The following is a 20,490-nucleotide window of genomic DNA, read 5'->3' as shown; positions in this document are numbered from 1 at the left end:
CAGTCCCTTGTCGGAAAGGCCCTCTCCTTTTCTCTGCTTCGCTGCTCATTCCAGACCCCTGGCTGTCCTCTTTCGAGCAGTTAACTAGCAGTGTACGGAAAACAAGCGACTTGCCTTCAAGGGAGCCTGCGCGGCTGCGCGGAAGGGAGAATTTTGTCCCGTGCGCTCCCCGTCTCACCAGTCGCGGACCGGGGCTACGCCTTGTGCGTCCCCGCGCAGCCGCAGTGCTGGACGAGTGGGCGGGGCCGGCTGTTGGCGGCGGTTGGCTCGGCCCGGGAGTCGGCTGCACCTGCGGGCGGGGGCGATGCGTCACTGATCGGTAGGGCGCGGCGCGGCCGAGGGATCGGCTTTCCTCCCAAGCCTGCAGCTGGGCTCCTTCTCAGTTAGTGCCTTCCGCCGGGGAGCGACCCTTGGGAGAGGGGGTGACAGGAAACTCACCGAGCAGGGGCGGCCCTCTGGCCGCCTGGGGCGAAGTTGGCAAGGGGTCAGCGTGCTCCGCCAGGAGGAAAGAATGAGGGGTCTGGGGCACTGGACTTCCCGGCTCAGGCTGCTGGAGAGCGCCAAGTTTCCGGAGGGAGAGGGCGGAAACTGGAGGGGGTGGACCTGTCACTGACGGGACTGAGGGTCCTTTTCTGCCGCTCTCAGGAGGAACGAGGATGAATATGACTCAAGCCCGGGTTCTGGTGGCTGCAGTGGTGGGGTTGGTGGTTGTCCTGCTCTACGCCTCCATCCACAAGATTGAGGAGGGCCACCTGGCTGTGTACTACAGGTGAGCGGCATGTGCAGTCAGTTCGGGCACTACAGCAGATAGAAAGGGTACTCCCGTTAGAGTGGAGTCTGGGAAGTTGTTCCCTCTGCAGCGTTCGGGGACGCACGTCCCATCTCTAGGGAAAGCACGGGGCTCGAAGAGGGCTTTTGCGGAGCACCCTCCAGGTGCTGACAGTTTTAGTGCTATGTTCGTTTTGCGGAGATTAAGTCTCCCTGCAGTGAGTCTATACACAGCAAACTCAATTTTATTTGTAGAAAAATGAAGAAGGAAGAAAGGAAGTAGTCATTGTACCTCTCACAAGACATGGATAAATTATAGTTCGTCCAACTGTACAGGCTTAAGTTTGCAGCTATAGACAGTGTACAGAAAATTTGGTTCTGTTTATGGTTGTTCCTTAGACTTTTTCATTTAAAAGCTTCCAGTGTCTGGTTACGTCTTACAACACCGTGATGACCATGATGGTTGTTATATCCCTGCACCTCCGGGGACATAAGCACAACACCGATGGGCCGTCCTCCTCCCCCTTACTGTTTCTGTTCAGGTTGGGGACGGGAGTGGTATGGAAGCTGTTGCTCTCTTGTTGAGCCTGCTTAGCTTTTCCTTCAGTCTAATTACCACAAGTTCCTTTTGATATAGACTAGTGTGAGAGAGGCCAGTTTGTGGAGAAATTGGAATAATGGTGTATTGAAAAAGAGCGTTAACTTTTTCCTTTTGTCTTTTATCCCTCAAAACTGATATTTCTTTCAGATCCATCCAGAATCCTAGAAAAAGAACAATTTTAGTGGTATATCTTGGCAGACGGACCTCTAGCATAAGAAATTACAGATCAGCCCAGATTTCCTTCCAGTTTAGCGTTGTCTTTCTGATAGTAAAACCAGACAAAGGACATTTCAGCGAATGGCTCAAAGAATTAGTGATGAACCTAAAACAGTTCATCTTTTCTTGTTATTATGATTTTGCCAACGTGTTTATATTTTCAAGACAGGAAGCTAAGTTCTGTGAATTTACAAGGTGCAAAATAGGCCTTCTTTGTTTTATTTGCTCCCCAAATGCCTCCTTTTGTAATTTCCTTGTAGGGCTTGCTTTCCTAGTTCTCACATTCCAGGATTTGGTGAACAAGCCCTTATCCTATCTATTTATATAGTCTTACCACCCTTCATCTTTTCATGCTATTTTTTTTATATAGAAACTTTATGTTCCCAATATTTTAATTACCTTGCCAATAGATTGAAAGAATTATAAGCCTCAGAAATTTTCTCTTTACTTCAAAGTTTGTGTCGTCTTTTTCTCAACCTGGTGATTAAATGTGTTATATATTTTGATTTTGTTCTTGTGTACAGTTAATGTAGGTACGTTTACCTCTGCTAAAAGCCATTGTAACTTTTTAAACAAGTATTTCTCAAGGTTAAAGACCAAGGAGAATCCTTTGAATCTGAGAGCAGTGCTGGAGACCCAGAGGTACGGTTAGTTAAACTTCTGAAACAAGGTGTAACATTGACAATTCAATTTGATCTTTTTGCCATTTTAGGTGTGGAGGTATTTTAAGCAGATGTTCATTATGAGTAATTCATATTAGTGAGGCTTTAGTAGGTCAGTAGCATGAGTAAGAGTGAGTATTTATTATAGCACTTTAGATTTGGAAAGATAATTTCTCTTTTTATAATTTTGTCAAATTGAAATATCTTTTTGCAGGGGAGGAGCGTTACTAACTAGCCCCAGTGGACCAGGCTATCATATCATGTTGCCTTTCATTACTACGTTCAGATCTGTGCAGGTGAGTGATTCCTAGGGAAGCCCCCATACCAGATAGACAGGTATGACAGGAGTTACCACACTTGTGGGTAGAGATAGATTTCCCTATTGCTTAAGCAGGTGGTGGTATTTACTTAAATACTGGAGTTAACATTCAGAGTACAGTTGTTACAACACAGGTTATAATGTTTAACCACCTGGCTTGCGTGAAATGAGTTAAAAGTATGAACCAGGCAACTTGGAAGACTGACTTCTGCCATCTACATCGTGGTATGTAGCAAATTTTCTGTTGCTGCTATCACAATAAAAGCAAGAATTAGGAACACAAATAGACATAAAAACCAGTGATTATGTGGTTTAGACCGTGGTTGGTTTCTATAGAGGCAGGCTCCTGGGCTACTGTTAACATGGAGGATCAAAATTTTTATACACAGCTTTTCTGCCTCTTTTTTTTTTTTTTTTTTTTTTTGGCCTGGTACATTAAGCACAATTTTATGTAGAACTTTAGTGCATATCATATTTTGATGACATCCCAGGATGTTTGAAATAAGTGTCTGGTCATTGAAAAGTGTCCTGGCCATGGGAGACAATAACACAAATATCTTTCAGTACAGCAAGACAACAAAACCAGGATTAGGCTGTGACCACTTTTGCAAGCCCTGTGTGATCGTAAATCTTTGGATTCAGAAGTTTGTCTGCCATCTGCTGCTAATGTTTCAGGACTTAGGAAAACTCTGTGTTATTTAATCTTGTAATCTTATGTCTAGGCTTCCTGCTAAGGGAGAGTTTAATGACAGATTCTTCAATCCCCTACGTTTTCTTCCTGTCCCCTTTTAGGTGGCTCAGGGAAGGAGTTGTGTCTCTTGAAAAGAAATGTATTCTTTCCCTTGTCAGACTGATTTCCATGTTTTTCCACATTTATTCATTCTTCCCTTGGTTCATGTTGTCACTTTTTTTTTTTTTTTTTTTTTTTGAGACGGAGTTTCGCTCTTGTTACCCAGGCTGGAGTGCAATGGCGCGATCTCGGCTCACCGCAACCTCCGCCTCCTGGGTTCAGGCAATTCTCCTGCCTCAGCCTCCTGAGTAGCTGGGTTTACAGGCACGCGCCACCATGCCCAGCTAATTTTTGTATTTTTAGTACAGACGGGGTTTCACCATGTTGAGTGGGATGGTCTCGATCTCTTGACCTCGTGATCCGCCCGCCTCGGCCTCCCAAAGTGCTGGGATTACAGACGTGAGCCACCACGCCTGGCCTCTTGCCAGGCTTTTTTTTTTTTTTTTTGAGACGGAGTTTCGCTCTTGTTACCCAGGCTGGAGTGCAGTGGCACGATCTCGGCTCACCGCAACCTCCACCTCCTGGGTTCAGGCAATTCTCCTGTCTCAGCCTCCTGAGTAGCTGGGATTACAGGCACGCACCACCATGCCCAGCTAATTTTTTGTATTTTTAGTAGAGACAGGGTTTCACCATGTTGACCAGGATGGTCTTGATCTCTCGACCTCATGATCCACCCGCCTCAGCCTCCCAAAGTGCTGGGATTACAGGCTTGAGCCACTGCGCCCGGCCTTGCCAGGCTTTTAAAGGCTTGTCCCAGATTCTTCGTCTTCTGATCTACAACTCTTAAAGTCTATATTGTAAATTTTGGCCATTTGTCTTGTTTTCTTTAATATTGTTGTCTTGCATTGTTTGCTAAGTTTTTTGTGTGTTTTCTTTCCAGAAAGGCTCCGATTTCTTTTTTTTTTTTTTGGAGATGGAGTTTCACTCGTGTTACCTAGGCTGGAGTGCAATGGCGCGATCTCAGCTCACTGCAACCTCTGCCTCCTGGGTTCAAGCAGTTCTCCTGCCTCAGCCTCCTGAGTAGCTGGGATTACAGGCACGCGCCACCATGCCCAGCTAATTTTTTGTATTTCTAGTAGAGACGGGGTTTCACCATGTTGACTAGGATGGTCTCGATCTCTTGACCTCGTGATCCACCCGCCTCGGCCTCCCAAAGTGCTGGGATTACAGGCTTGAGCCACCGTGCTTGGCCCAGGCTCCAGATTTCTTAAAGGCAGGAGTAACACATATTTCTGGCTTTCTGTTTATGGTGGAAGTTGTTAAAATTGAGCTGATTTTTCAGGAAGCAATGTGGTGTAGTGAATGTGGGGACCTGGTGTTGTCACCAGTTGGTGGCTTGACTTTGGAAAAATTGCTTAACTGTCACAGACTTCAGTTAGTCGTCTGTGGAAGGAGTTTTAATTACATGATCTCATCAACAGCCCGAACAATCTATAATAATATTAGCAATGGCAGTGCTAGACCCTTAAAAATCAAGGCTCTAAGGCTGGGCACAGTGGCTCACACCTGTAATCCCAGCACTTTGGGAGGCTGAGGCAGGCAGATCACTTGAGGTCAAGAGCTCGAGACCAGTCTGGCCAACATGGTGAAACCCCATCTCCACAAAGATACAAAAATTAACTGGGCATGGTAGTGCGTGCCTGTGATCCCAGCTACTTGGGAGGCTGAGGCAGGAGAATCGCTTGAACCTGGGAAGCGGAGGTTGCAGTGAGCCAAGATCACGCCCTTACACTCCAGCCTGGGTGACAGAGCAAGGTTCCATCTCCAAAAAAAAACAAAAACAAAAACTGTTCTTAGAATGAGACATAAATTTATTTTTAGGAATTTTTGGATCATATTAGAAAACATAGTCCAGATAAACAAATGGTTTAACAAACTTGGCAATTGAAAGGAATGTATATAAATGTGAAGTTCCATAAATGATGTAAGAAGAAAAAACAATATTTAATTACATGAAAACCTTTAGCCTTCATAAAGTAACTGTAGATTAACTTTTTAAATAGTTTTTCTATCATACTGAGAAAATAATGTTTTAAAGGAAATAAATAGAGTTTGTCTCTTTATCAGTCCCCTTTAGTTTGCCTTGAACTGCCACTCATGTTTACCATCATTCTAATCTTTCAACTTAAGAGTTATTTTTTATTCTTCTCCTCCTGGAATTTTACATCAACCATATATCAGATCCTTCCTCTATTTATCCCCTGGATCGACAGCTTTCATTTTCACGGCCTTTACTGAATTAATCTAAATAAAGTAATTATTTAGCCTCCCAGCTGACTTTCTTGCCTCTATATAAGATGGATAATGAGAACTACATCACATATGAGAAAAGGAATTAAGTAAACATTTTTTTTTTTTTTTTTTTGAGACGGAGTTTCGCTCTTGTTACCCAGGCTGGAGTGCAATGGCGCGATCTCGGCTCACTGCAACCTCCGCCTCCTGGGTTCAGGCAATTCTCCTGCCTCAGCCTCCTGAGTAGCTGGGATTACAGGCACGTGCCACCATGCCCAGCTAATTTTTTGCACTTTTAGTAGAGACGGGGTTTCACCATGTTGACCAGGATGGTCTCGATCTCTCGACCTCGTGATCCACCCACCTCGGCCTCCCAAAGTGCTGGGATTACAGGCTTGAGCCACCGCGCCTGGCTAAGTAAACATATTTTTGAAAGGTTCATTTTGTGACTGTATTTAAGGTGAACTAGAGAGAGCTCAAACTCCCCAGCCAGCATTCAGGCCCTCTTATCTAATATCACCATGACCTCCTGTCAGAATTTCATCTTTCATCCGAATTGTCCGTTCTGCTCCAGGCAAGCCAATCTACTTCCATTCACCTGTACACAGATTGTCTTCAACTGTGTGTATTTCAGTTGGATATTTATTGAACTTAAGATGTTCCTCTGCCTCATCTGTTCTTATTTCTCCCACTCTAGACCTGGCTTATAAATCCTTCACTTCAGAGAGCTTTTCAAACTACTATTATTTTTTTACCCTCTGTAATTTCCCACTTACCGGTTCAATTTATAATGTTTTTGTTTGTTTGTTTTTGTACCTGTTAATGGATTTTGTTGTAAGATTTTGTGTCCTGTGCTGGATTGTGAACCCTTTGGAAACAGACTTCCTTTTTCCTTTGCTTTCTGCTTGATAAGATGCAGTGTGACTAGAATGCACTCATTAGGTGCTGACCTATTTGAGGCCTTAGAGTACAGCAGGAAGTAATTCATTCTGGATCTGAACAAAGGTGTGACAAGGGCAAAGCAATTAAGTACCAGATTGTTTGTTCACCAGGAGGAAGCAGTACTGGTGGTAGCACTTCTATTAAAAAGGAAACTGATTAGGGCATGTAAGAGATCACTAGGTACTAAACTATAGTTTGACCATAGCTTTAGAGAAGAAAGGTTGCTGTTGGCTTCAAGGGCAGCTTTGAGTGATAGACTACTTGTATGCATATAACCTGTTTTATCTTCAACATCAATAGTAATATTAGCAGTGGAATCAAAGTTCAGAGCACAAGTCCTAGACAGAGTATCCATGTGAGCAAGCTGTGTTGTTTATAATCCCAGGCCAGCTCCAGGCAGATAAGGGACTCTGGAAGTTTTCTACTAATTAGCAGATTGAACATTGAACCTTTCCTAGTGCATCTTGATTGAAACATTGGCTGTAGACAGGGTGAAGTGACTCATGCCTGTAATCTTAGCACTTTGGGAGGCTGAGGCGGGTGGATCACTTGAGGCCAGGAGTTCGAGACCAGCCTGGTCAATATGGTGAAACCTCACCTTTACTAAAAATACAAAAATTAGCTGGGGTGTGGTAGCACATACCTGCAATCCCAGCTACTTGGGAGGCTGAGGCACAAGAATCACTTGAACCTGGGAGATAGAGGTTGCAGTGGGTCGAGATTGCACCACTGTACTCCAGCCTGGGTGACAAAGCAAGACTCTGTCTCCAAAAAACAAAATTGCTGTAAAATATTTTGCTTCAAGTCTTTCATTTCTACTAGGATTCAAAAAGAAATGAATATTCTGAGAACTAATCTTTGGGAACTGAGATTGTGATGGGGCTCTGCTGCGCTTACTGTTAGCAGCTCTGCAGAGATTGGCCTCTGGCACAAGTAGTTTTTTGACAATGTGTGTCTTGAGTGTTGATGAGATATCTTTTCCTCCCTAGACAACACTACAAACTGATGAAGTTAAAAATGTGCCTTGTGGAACAAGGTAAGCTTTCTTTTCGCCTACCAGCTTCCCTTTAGCTCAGTTGGAGTTTCTGTTCCAAAAGCTGTGATCACTTAAATATCTTTCAAATAGGCATGATAGTTAACCCAAGGAGATTTCTGATCTGAGCATTGTTTGAGCAAAGGCTTATCTCCAAATAGGAGCTTTTCCATCTTAGGAATCATTTGAGTATTAATGAAAAAAATTGGAGTTTTAGAGCAAGTAGACCTCACTATATATTAGCACTGCTGCATCTGCTTTATTATTTTTTAAATAGACTTTATTTTTTATAGCAGTTTTAGGTTCATAGTGAAATTGAGCAAAAAGTACAGTTTCTATATACCTCTTTCCCCAACAGATTCCTTTATTGACACTTTAAAACTTAGTTTCCTCATTTATAAGAGGCAGTAAAATCTAGTTTGCAGAGTTATTGTAAGGATTAGAATTATTATATATGAAGTGCCTAACCCAGCACTTGGCCCGGAATAGGTGCTCAATAAAACATAGTTTAAAATTAATCATCTCACCTTCTCATCTGTCATGTTAAATGCCATCTAGTTTAGAGTTTCTGATTCAGTAGGTCTGGAGTGAGGCCTGAGAATTTGCATTTCTAACAAAAGTTCCTGGGTGATGCTGCAACTGGTAGTCTGAAGACCTTACTTTGAGAATTGCTGTCCTAAAGAGGTTTAGGGAAAGAAAGGCAAGCAGGGCCCAAATTATTTCTAGGATATAAGCACTGCATTGAATTGTATCAAAAGAAGAATGTGAAGTTCAAGGTATTTTTTAAATTACCTATTTTAAATGACCTGAAACATCCATATATATATATATATATATATATTTTTTTTTTTTTTTTTTTTTTTTTTTTTTTTTTTTGGTCTGAGACTGAGTCTTGCTCTGTCACCAGGCTAGAGCACAGTGGCACAGTCTCGGCTCACTGCAACCTCTGCCTCCCAGGTTCAAGTGATCCTTCCACTTCAGCCTCCTGAGTAGCTGGGACATAGCCAGGCGCATGCCACCACGGCCGGCTAAATTTTGTATTTTTAGAAGAGTTGGGGTTTCACCGTGTTGGCCAGGATGGTCTCGATCTCCTGACCTCGTGATCCGCCCACCTCAGCCTCCCAAAGTGCTGGGGTTACAGGCGTGAGCCACCGCGCCTGGCCAACCTAAAATGTTATGTTACAAGTGTACAAAAGACATTGACATCTCTAGAGGGACAGAAATGCTTTTAAATAAGTGACTATTAATATGTTAGATTATCATCTTCTCCCCAGTTCTATCTATAACTCTGTTTTATGGATTCCCTTTAATAGTTCACACTTCTTTTCCTTTCTTTGTTTTTAGTGGTGGGGTCATGATCTATATTGACCGAATAGAAGTGGTTAATATGTTGGCTCCTTATGCAGGTATGTTACCCATCTACCCTGTGTTTTTTTATAGTTATTGCCAGAGGATTTATAGCTGAGAGATTCTCTGAGGAATAGAAGGGTATTTTGAGAGTTTTATGACTTCACTGATCACTGATTAATAAATTTCTAAGGAATTGAGGCAAAAATAGGTCAGAAGTTCTGGACGGAGTTGACTTTCTGCAACTGTATGAGTTACTTTTCTCTGAGCTTAGTGTTTCTAAGAGCAAGGTGGTCATTGGTTATTTCTAGAATAGGAAAGTCATATTTTATACAGTCAGGATGAGAGATAATTTCCTTGTGTGTTAGAAATCTGTAACTGATCAATTCCTTGGGCCACACTGATTTGCTGCCAAAGAGAAGTATTTTCTAGTTGAGATTTGCTATAACTTGCAAAGCAGTCTGGAAGGCTTCAGTGTGGGGAAAGCATTTTCTTGATACAAGATGAAATATATAGAAATGGGGTGGGTGTAGGTACTATTGTAATAAAAAACTGAATTAGAAGCCCTGAAGAAAGATATGCCATTTCGTATGTATGCTTGTTAATAAAACTGGCATGTTTAGTATGTACAGAGTATTTTGTTTGGTGAGAACAATTTAAAAAGATGAAATTATAGCTTTTGCCATTGGGATTTTAATTTTACTTGAGAAGACATAATACAGACTTAAAAAATAATCTATTGGGATGCAAGGTTATAATAAATTTCACATCACCGGTACAGGCACAAATAGTGAAAAGATTTCAGAGTAGAGAGCAGACGTATTACCGTCAAGTGCATTTGGATTGTATTTTTTAGAGATTAAGCATTTCCCTTGTCTTTTTTCTTTTTATTTTATTTATATTTTATATTTTGTTTTTGAGATGGAGTCTCACTCTGTAGCCCATGCTGGAGTGCAGTGGCACTGTCTTGTCTCACTGCAACCTCCTCCTCCCAGGTCCCCATTGAAGCAGTTCTCCTACCGCAGCCTCCCAAGTAGCTGGGATGACAAGCACAAGCCACCATGCCCAGCCAATTTTTGTATTTTTAGTAGAGACGGGGTTTCACCATGTTGGCCAGTCTGGTCTTGAACTCCTAACCTCATGATCTGCCTGCCTCGGCCTCCCAAAGTGCTGGGATTACAGGTGTGAGCCACCCAACTGCTTCCTTGTCTTTTTTTCATCTCCTTTCCTTGATCACAAATTACTGGAATGGATTATGATTGAAAATTGAAAAGGGGAAGGGACTGATGATTCCTTAGCCATAGATTAAATAGGAAACTACTAGATACAATGCTTTTGGGAAATGATCAAGCAAATTATTTAGTCATTTAGTATTTATTGATGGCCTATCCATTAATTTTTTTTTCTTTTATGAAACAGTCTTGCTTTGTTGCCTAGGCTGAAGTGCAGTGGTGCCATCTTGGCTCATTGCAACTTCTGCCTTTTGGGTTCATGCAATTCTCCTGCCTCCGCCTCCCCAGTAGCTGGGACTATAGGTGTGCACCACCACGCCTGGCTAATTTTTCTATTTTTAGTAGAGACAGGGTTTCACCATGTTGGCCAGGCTGGTCTTGAACTCCTGATCTCAAATGATCCACCTGCCTCAGTCTCCCAAAATGCTGGGATTACAGGAGTGAGCCACCACACCCAGCCACGTTTATTAATTGTGATTTGAAATCCAGTTGCATCTAATATCCCACATGAGAAGGCCAGTGAAGCAAATTCTTGGATCTGAAGACAGAAAGCAGCATGTTTTCATAGAGAACAGGTCTGACATGGTCTAGTTTGTAAATTTTGGGACATTTCTAAAATTCTTTGGTTCTTAGTTTCCTAATATGCAAATATAGGAAAAATTCAGTGCTAATTTATGTAAATTACCTGATATAAAGCCCAGCTCAGTGAATGTTTGCTCCTTTCCCTTCTAGCTTGCTCTTTTTTTTAACAGCTTTAAAAAATTGCCTTTTAAAAAATGGGTTTTCTTTTGCAGCTGCTTTCTTCTTTTATTTCTACTGTTGCTCAATTTGCTTAGTCTCTCCTTATCTCTTAGCTAAACTTTTGCATAGTAATTGCCTTTTGTTTTCCTGCCTCTGATCTCTATGCCTCCCAATTCATCTTCACGCTGCTGGCCAAAGAGTAAATCTGACTGTCATGCCCTTGTTTGAAAACTCAGATAGTTCCTTATTACATCCAAAATAATGCATACTGTAGTGTGGACTTTAAAGTTAGCCGGTGTTTGACTGGCTAGCCAGCAGGTGTTTGGCATTAGTATTGCAAATGCAAGGGTATTTGGAAAATTAAGCACAAGCAACACCTCAAGATTTGTTGGTTGTGGTTTTTGATTTCATTATTTTGTTGGCACTTTTCCTCATGTGTAATATATCACCCTGACTGTTACCCTGGCTGACTTTGAAGGTACCTGAGTCATTGTTGGGTAAAACAAACATGGGTTGTACCTCTCCTTCAGTGTTTGATATCGTGAGGAACTATACTGCAGATTATGACAAGACCTTAATCTTCAATAAAATCCACCATGAGCTGAACCAGTTCTGCAGTGCCCACACACTTCAGGAAGTTTACATTGAATTGTTTGGTAAGTATCTTAATTCTTTTAAATATATAAATTGCCAATTGGAAATCTTGTTCAGCTTATTTATTAAGGTTATATTGGTAAACCTTAGTGCTATTTAAGCATTTCAAAGTAGCTCTGAATTTATCATAGAGCAGTTGTCTTTAAAATATTTTTTATCTTGTTTTTTATATAACTTGGTAGAGACTGGAAAAACTACTCAGACTATATTCTGCTTTTACTGTAATAACTTATTGAAAATTAGCTTTGTTTCCATTTTAATAGGTAATTGAAAGAAATTTAGAAACCTGTGTCTTGAGTCTCCCATTTTTGATGATTTGCCAGGAGGCTAACAGGACTCATATATAGTTGTCTTCACAGCTAAGATTTATCACAGCCGAAGGGCACAAACAAAATCAGCTAGAGGAAAAGGCACATCAGCAAAGTGTGGAGGAAGCAGGTGTAGGCTTCCAAGAGTCCTGTCACCATGGAGTCAAACATGTGCTTACTTCCCACAGCAACAAGCTGCAACAACACATGTGAAATATTGTCTACTAGGAAAGCTCATGGGCTGGTTATGTAGGCACCCTCTGCCTACCGTAGACATATCAAAATTCCAGACTCCTAGAAGGAAAGCAGGTGTTTGGCATAAGCCATGTTGTATCAACAGTGCAGGTACAGCACAGCAAGTCAATTGTATCACCTCTGGGGACAGTGGGACCCTTCCACAAATCCAGGTGACTGGGTGCCAACCAAGGACCAGTTTGCAAAAGGCCTTTCTTAACTCACTTCTGTACAACTCACTTTTCATTTAGTGAAGGTTGTGACCAGAGAGTGGGTTGTTGATGTTGGTAGCTAGCCCGTTTTTCCCTCCTGAAATTTTTAGTGACTTTCTTTTTTTTTTTTTTTTTGACACTGAGTCTTACTCTGTCACCCCGGCTGGACTGCAGTGGTGCGATCTTGGCTCCCTGCAACCTCCACCTACTGGATTCAAGCGATTCTCCTGCCTCAGCCTCCTGAATTGGGACCACAGGCATGTGCCACTATGCCCAGCAAATATTTTTTGTATTTTTTAGAAGACATGGGGTTTCACCATATTGGCGAGGCTGGTCTTGAACTCCTGACCTTGTGATCCACCTACCTCGGCCTCCCAAAGTGGTGGAATTACAATGTGAGCCACCATGCCTGGCCATGAATTTCTAAGATGAAGGAATAAGCAAGAGTAATCAATTTAAAATCTACCATTTGAGTCCTCTTTGGTGATGTCAACCACTGCAACGGCATATGCGGAAACTGATCTGCTTTGTCTCACCACCAGTCATTTAAATAGTGAAAGTACTACTGAGGTGAATAGAAAGCGCATGAGTTAGAAGGCCAGATGGAGTGATAGCATCTTTATTTTTCATGCTGTGTGTGCTTCAAATACTTTTCTCTGAGCTTTTCTCTCTTTTTAAATCCAAAATAACAGTAAGGCCGAGATTCATGGAAATGAAGTTTAGTTATTTGAGAATTTTGAGTAAAGATTTCCTGAAGATAGGAATTTGCTTTTCTGTGAGAATCAGGATACATAATGAGTAAGAGCCCTGAATTAAGATACTAGAGATCCAGATTCTCCACTTATTAGATCAATACATTTTACCCAATAGTTGTTTATCGAGTAAATAAGTCGAATAAGTTACCTTTTTTTTTTTTTTGAGACGGAGTTTCGCTCTTGTTGCCCAGGCTGGAGTGCAATGGCACGATCTCGGCTCACCGCAGCCTCCGCCTCCTGGGTTCAGGCAATTCTCCTGCCTCAGCCTCCTGAGTAGCTGGGATTACAGGCATACGCCACCATGCCCAGCTAATTTTTTAGTACTTTTAGTCGAGACGGGGTTTCACCATGTTGACCAGGATGGTCTCGATCTCTTGACCTCGTGATCCACCCACCTCGGCCTCCCAAAGTGCTGGGATTACAGGCTTGAGCCACCGCACCCGGCTCTTCCTTAATTTCTTTATTAGATAATTCCTCACAATTTTTTCCTACACAATAGGGAGGAAAAGGCAGTTTAAGCTCTGTAAAAGAATAGTACTGTGGAAACTTTAGGTCTAATAATGATTAGTTCTTTTTCATTATGAATACAATGTTAAAAAAATTGAGTATCATGGATCTGTTGTTCTTGGCTTAAAAAACAGATCAAATAGATGAAAACCTGAAGCAAGCTCTGCAGAAAGACTTAAACCTCATGGCCCCAGGTCTTACTATACAGGTAAGTTCTTTTCCTAGGGAACTTCTCTGGGAATTTTGAGAGCTTTGAGTTTGTTCCTCCTTTCATTGGATTACTTATTCAGCTATTATTTAATTGAGATGCTGTGGTGATTTATAGAATACCTTTCTCAATTTGACTTTAGGTCTCTGCCAAAATAAAATACTGTCATAGCTTACCATGGGTGACATTTGTGAACTCCTAGATGGAATTGATCAGCTGAGGCTCTTACAAGGAAGTGAAATTCATATTTCTGCCATGTATGAAGCATTAAGCTACAGTAATGATTATAAATCGGTGTAAGCATAATCCCTGCCCTCAGTAAGATTACGAAAAGGGAGTTCAAGTGTAAGATTTGAATAATTCTGGACAAAACAATTATCACGAAGTAATTAATTGGCAGATGAATCTATTGAATGATCACTGTTGTGAGAGCAAGAGAACATTAGAAGACAGCATGCCCAGGAGAGGGCTGTGATTGAGTTGAGATTTTAAGTAGGTTTGGATAAATTAATTGGACTTAAGTGGGGGAAGAATGAGAAAGGTATTTCAAGTGGAGGGATAGCCCTAGTAAAAGCAAAGTAGCAGATGAATTTAGTGGTGGCGGTAGTGGTGGCAGTGGCTTTAGCATTGGGAAATAGAATGGAGAGATGTTATACCCCCTGCTGTTTTAGGGGTTATTGTGTTTTCAGATTGTGGGTTGTAAAATCAACTTTAGCAGGTCATGAAACGCATCTTTAATAAAATGGAATAGAATAGGAAAAGAAATGGCATGTAATAAGTTTAAATATTCCGTGAAACTTGTGTTTTACAAAAGTGTGGGGGGGTAGGTGTTTATATTGGGTGTCAGCACAAAATGTGTTTCTCACTGTGTCCATGGTCAGTAACATTCAAAAGCCACTGCTCTGGATCCAGATGACCTAAGAAGTGGCATTGAGGCTTCTCTAGTGTTCTTTCTCAGGGCCTATAGGAGACCAGTTGATTGTTGTGATGAACGTTACTGCAACTAGAGCTTATCATGTTTCTCAGTTCTGTACACTCAGCAGCACTGCTACTGAGAGTGTGCATTCACTGTGATTGTGTATGTTTGTGCTTCTCATAAACAAGACTGGAAAGATAGGTGGGGTTTTTCTCTTGGCTTCATTCATGCACTGTCATTATCTCAGACACCTGAGAGTGTGCCACCAGAACTAAGGGGTCATTTGAAATGTCCAGAGGTAACTTTGTAAAATCTTCCGAGTTGTTCAAGTCAGTTGTAGCTGGAGTCGCTTTTTAATTTTAAAGATAGTGAACGTGAAGGTCAGCTGTTCTTAGATCCTGCCCAAGGGGTTGCTCAGAGATCTAGCTCATTCAACAGCTGTTTAGAATTCCTTGCCTTATATTAGCCATTTTTCTGTTCCCAAGTTTTTGCTATTAAACAATAGTGTAGTGAACATTCATGACACATGTTCTTGTATGTACAAATAATCTTTCAAACTGACTGTACAAATCTACATTCCTTTTTTTTTTCAGACAGAGTCTCGCTCTGTTGCCCAGGCTGGAGTGCAATGGTGGAGTCTCGGCTCACTGCAACCTCTGCCTCCTGGGTTCAAGCGATTCTCCTGAGTAGCTGGGATTACAGGCGCCTGCCACAAAACCCCGCTAATTTTTTTGTATTTTTAGTGGAGACAGGGTTTCACCACGTTGGCCAGGTTGGTCTCAAACTCCTGACCTCGTGATCTGCCCACCTCAGACTCCAAAGTATTGGGATTATAGGTGTGAACCAGTGCATCCAGCCCTTCAAATCTACATTCTTAACAACAGTATATGCAAATAATTGTGACCCACAGACTCATCAACATTGGAAGCAGTCTGACATACTGATTGTTACCATACAGATGGATTGTTACCATATGGATGAGTTATAGCTCCCTTTGATTTGCATTCCCTTGGTTATTAATGAGGTTGAACATCTTTTGATATATTTATTGGTCATTTATACCCTTTTCTGTTGCTCACCCATTCATATCTTTTGCCCATTTTTCTGTTGGATTATTTTCTTTCTTACTGTTCTGTATATGTTTGGAATTTTTATACACACACATTATATATGTTGTAGAAAAAAGCTAGATGTTAGAAGAATGAAGAAGAATACAGTGTAATTCACCAGCAATCTTATTATGCAGGGATAACATCATTTGGTATATCTTTCCTGACTCTTCTTAGTATATATACATGAACAAATGTTTGTAGATGTAAATGCATATATGCTCAACTAAAGCAGAATCTTACCACACCTGCTCTTTTTTCCACTAACATTGTCTGAACATCTTTCCAAAACAAAAATATAGGTTTGGTAAATCATTACTTTTAATGTTTATTTTTTGTGAATCTCTATGCTTTCAAATTTTTTGCTGTTATATACATGTTGGAATGACCAAGCTTATATATTCTGTACATCTTTTTAAATCCTTCTCTTATGATAAATTCTTGAAGTGGGATTGATGATCAAAGTGTATGCCCTGTTTGGGGGCTTATTGATACATACTACCAAATCACCTTTTGCAAAAATGTTAGCAGCTCCCACCTTCTCATCAGCAGTGTCGGTCAGCTAGTTCTTACACATTTGATTGCATGATTGTATTCAAATAATTAGCAGATGCAAGCTTTCTCTTTCTCTCTTAATTCTTTTGGAGAAAATTGATCTGGTATTTTGTATTAATTATTGAAGCTGATTACCCTAGGTTATTTATTGGCCATTTTTATTTTATTTGTAAATTGTTAGTTTTGCTTATTTATTTTTTTAGTTGGTATTTCTAACTGATTTTAATAAGCTATTCTTGGCTGGGCATAGTGGCTCACATCTGTAATCACACTACATTGGGAGGTGAGGTGGGAAGCTCCCTTGAGCCCAGGAGTTTGAGGCCAGTCTGGGTAGCATAGTGAGACCCCTTCTCAAAAAGAAAAAATTTTAAAAAAAATTAGGTGAGTGTGGTGCCATGTGCCTATAGTACCAGCTACTTGTGAGGCTGGGGTAGGAGGATGACTTGAGCCCACCCAGCAGGTTGAGGCTGCAGTGACCTGTGTTCATGCTGTACTCCCATCTGGATAACAGAGCAATACCATCTATAAATAAATAGCATTTGTATATAGAGAACTTGTTTTTGAACCTTACCCTTTGAGAGGGGTAGAATTCATTTTAGAAAATAAGCGATTTTTTGTATGTTAGATATTGTAGCTCTCTTATATATGTAGAGGAAACATTTTCTTCCAGTTTTTTTTTTTTTCATCATTTAACTTTGTTTTTTCTCCACTGACAACTTTGAAGTTTGAATCTTTTACCTAGTAATTTTAGTGATTATGTCTTTATGGTGTGTTGCTGAGCTGGCATGTTTTAAGAGTCTTTCACCATCTCAAAAGTTTCGGAATTAAAATTACAAATTACAAAAATGTTACCTGCTTTTACAGTCATATTCTTTTTTTTTTTTTTTTTGAGACGGAGTTTCGCTCTTGTTGCCCAGACTGGAGTGCAGTGATGGCGCGATCTCGGCTCACTGCAACCTCCGCCTCCCAGGTTCAAGTGATTCTTCTGCCTCAGTCTCCAGGCATGCACCACCATGCCCAGCTAATTTTGTATTTTTAGTAGAGACGGGGTTTCTCCATGTTGGTCAGGCCGGTCTCGAACTCCCGACCTCAGGTGGTCCTCCTGCCTCAGCTTCCCAAAGTGCTGGGATTACAGGCGTGAGCTACTGTGTCCGGACTACAGTCGTGTTCTTAGATTTAAGTCTTTTAATTCATCTGGGATCCATTTTGATCCCAGTTGCAAAGTAGGCCTTCAACTCCATCCCCCCAACCCCAAATAGGGTAACAGCAGTAATTACTGAATAATTTATTTTTCTATCTTCCCCCTTCTTTGAAATAGTATGTATGTTATATGCTACATTCTATTATATACTAGAATCCTTTTCTGAACTTAGTTCTGTTCCATTGATCTTCCCATTCCTGCTCTTTGATTAGTTATTGAGTCCTTGGTCTTGTCTTATCAAATCATATTTTCTCCTGTTTTTTCCCATCTTGTCAGTTAGTGGCAACTCCTTCCCCTCAAACCATTCTAGAAGTGTAGGAGGTATCTTTGACAACTGCCTCACCTTCAACATCTCATCAGTCCCTGTGTCCTGCTGATTCCACCACCAAAATCCATGTATTAATAAAACTAACCACACCTCTATCTTCACTGCCATCTCAAGCCAGGCTGCCAACTCTTACCTTGACATGTCCAGTAGCCCCGTCTTCTTTCCCCACTTTCACTTTTCCCTTTGTCTACTTCATTTTCTGTACAACAGCCAGAAGGATCTTTTAAATTTACTTGATTTTATTTGCTGTTTTTATAAAAAGTTATTGAATGAAAAAATGTAGTTTTGTTATATGTTCTTATAGTGGTAGAGAAGATCTCCTTTGATTTAGGGTTAAAATTTTTTTTTAATTTTTATATTTTTCAATAACTTAAGCATACCCTAGAAGAGAAGAGCTCCTTTGCTTTGGTTGCTTTTGTCTTGTTATAAAACAATTTTTTATAATAGTTGGAATGCATTTTAAGAATTTCAAGTCTGTTTTTGAGCTTTGTTATTTTTAACACATTACCATATGGTTGTGATAATTCAACTTTATTTAATTTTAAAATCTGACAAGAGACAACATATTTTAAAAAATAATGGCCTTTGCTGTTTCTGCCAGCTTCATCTTACAGATGAGTTTTCATTATCGATACTTTCAAGCTGTATCAGGCACCTAAGGAGGTGTATATGTGTTGTTTTGTTTTGTTTTGTTTTGAGACAGCGTCTCCCTTTGTTGCCTAGGCTGGAGTGCAGTGTCACGATCATAGGTCACTGCAGCTTTGAACTCCTGGGCTCATGCGATCCTCCTGCCTTAGCCTACCAAGTAGCTGGGAGTACAGGCGTACACCACCATGTCTGGCTAATTTTTTTTATTTTTTGTAGAGATGGCCCATCGCTGTGTTGCCCAGGCTGGTCTCAAACTCCTGGCCTCGTGCGATCCTCCAATATAAGTTAAAAATAGGAACACAGTTTATGGCTTTACTTTATCATATCAGCCTTTTTGTTTTTTAGAATTTCTGATTTGGAGGAGAAATTCATCCTAAGTTATTACCAATGGATTTAATGAATTTTAATGCTGTTCAACATGTAAAAATTGCAATGATTTTTTTTTAATCATTGAGAAATGTGATTCTTGTTAGATTTATCATTTATCTACAACTTGAATTCACTGCCTTCTAGTAATTTTTTGGATTAAATGACATGAGAGCAACCTTATCTTGTTGTTCACTGCTATATCCACAGTTCCTACAACAAATAGCACTTGACACACAGTAGGTTCCTGATAAATATTTATTGTTGAATGAACATTCTCTGTTAACAGTCACTATTTGATTCTGTTCCTTTCCATATATTTACATCCCATTTTTCTTCTTGAAAAACTACTCTGGCAGATTAGAATGATGAAAATAGTCATCTTTGATTTTTTTTCCCTATGTTATTTAAGAGAGTGACTATATTATAGGCTGGTTTTGTTTTTTTTTAATTGATAATGTATGCTTAACACCCAGGGGTCAGTTTCAACAGATCTATTTATTTCATTAGCCAATTTTTCTTCTCCATTCACTGTGTGTGTGGAGGGTGGGGGCATTATTTTATTTTATTTTATTTTTTGATGTTAAGACTGGAGGTTTAATAGGCAAAAGAAACAGAAAGGAGAACAGTTGTCTCTCTTTAGAGAGAGAGGGGTACCCAAGAGGGACTACCCTGTCATTTTACTTTTAAAATCTCTTATGATGCAGCTTACTCATGGTATCTGTACAGTAAGTGTTTATGTTTTCATACATTTGAAAATCTGAGATTTCCCAAGATTAGCAAGCACAATGTAGTGTGTTCTTGAGCTTCATTCAGTAAAATAGGAGTCTTTGAAAGACAGGTGTGGCTGGGTGCAGTGGCTCACGCCTGTAATCCCAGCACTTTGGGAGGCCAAGGTGGGTGGATCACCTGAGATCAGGAGTTGGAGGCCAGCCTCACCAACATGGTGACACCTTGTCTCTACCAAAAAAAAAATACAAAAATTAGTTGGGTATGGTGGTACATGTCTGTAATCCCAAACACTAGGGAGGCTGAGGCAGGAGAATCACTTGAACCCGGGAGGCAGAAGTTGCAGTGAGCCGAGATTGCGCCACTGCACTCCAGCCTGAGTAGCAAGAGCAAAACTCTGTCTTAAAAAAAAAAAGACAGTCCTTCTTTATGCTGCTTTTAATAAGGCTAAAAAGATATGTGGCCAGTTTCTTAATAAAATGCCGTATGACAGTTCTTGCCGTAGTCACATGGTGAAATCTGCCGTCTCACAAAATCTGGTCCTGAATGTTTATTTGTCTTCTGGATGTCTCCACTGAGTTGTGGGGCCTCACATGTGTCACTGCCAGTGTGTCGTGAGTTCTTTCCACATAGCCTTCAGCTGCTTATTCCATTCCACTGTAATCCTTATATTTAGTTGTGATACTCCTTAAAATTACCTACAAATTTGACTCATCTGTTTCATACAGGGAATGCTGTATTGCTTAAAAGTTTTAAAAGCCTTTAAAGAAGACTAAGTGCTTAAAGGCTTTGTTATAATACTTAAAAGGTTAGCCAGTTTTCAGAGGAAAAACTTTTCTTCAGACCAGCAAAGTGTTTCTTGCGTGTGTTTGCAGTA

General features: G+C 40.6%; 1 protein-coding gene across 3 annotated transcripts in view; it reads left to right on the top strand.

Annotated features, from left to right (window-relative positions):
• The first annotated feature begins 241 nt into the window (after positions 1-241).
• ERLIN1 (ER lipid raft associated 1) overlaps positions 242-20,490 on the top strand; it is a 37,365-nt gene continuing 17,116 nt past the window's right edge. Inside the window, exons 1-7 of one of the 3 annotated variants that reach the window (XM_003922306.4) lie at positions 242-319; positions 646-769; positions 2,462-2,543; positions 7,520-7,566; positions 8,908-8,969; positions 11,414-11,539; positions 13,688-13,761. In XM_003922306.4, the coding sequence (XP_003922355.1) occupies positions 657-769; positions 2,462-2,543; positions 7,520-7,566; positions 8,908-8,969; positions 11,414-11,539; positions 13,688-13,761 (504 nt within the window). In that variant the 5' untranslated portion in view covers positions 242-319; positions 646-656. The other 2 variants (XM_010333191.3, XM_010333192.3) reach the window with 2 other exon arrangements.

This window comes from Saimiri boliviensis, chromosome 12 (assembly GCF_048565385.1).
Source record: "Saimiri boliviensis isolate mSaiBol1 chromosome 12, mSaiBol1.pri, whole genome shotgun sequence".
Taxonomy (NCBI): domain Eukaryota; kingdom Metazoa; phylum Chordata; class Mammalia; order Primates; family Cebidae; genus Saimiri; species Saimiri boliviensis.
Note: the sequence above shows the minus strand (reverse complement) of the source record. Positions and strands in the feature narration are given on the sequence as shown.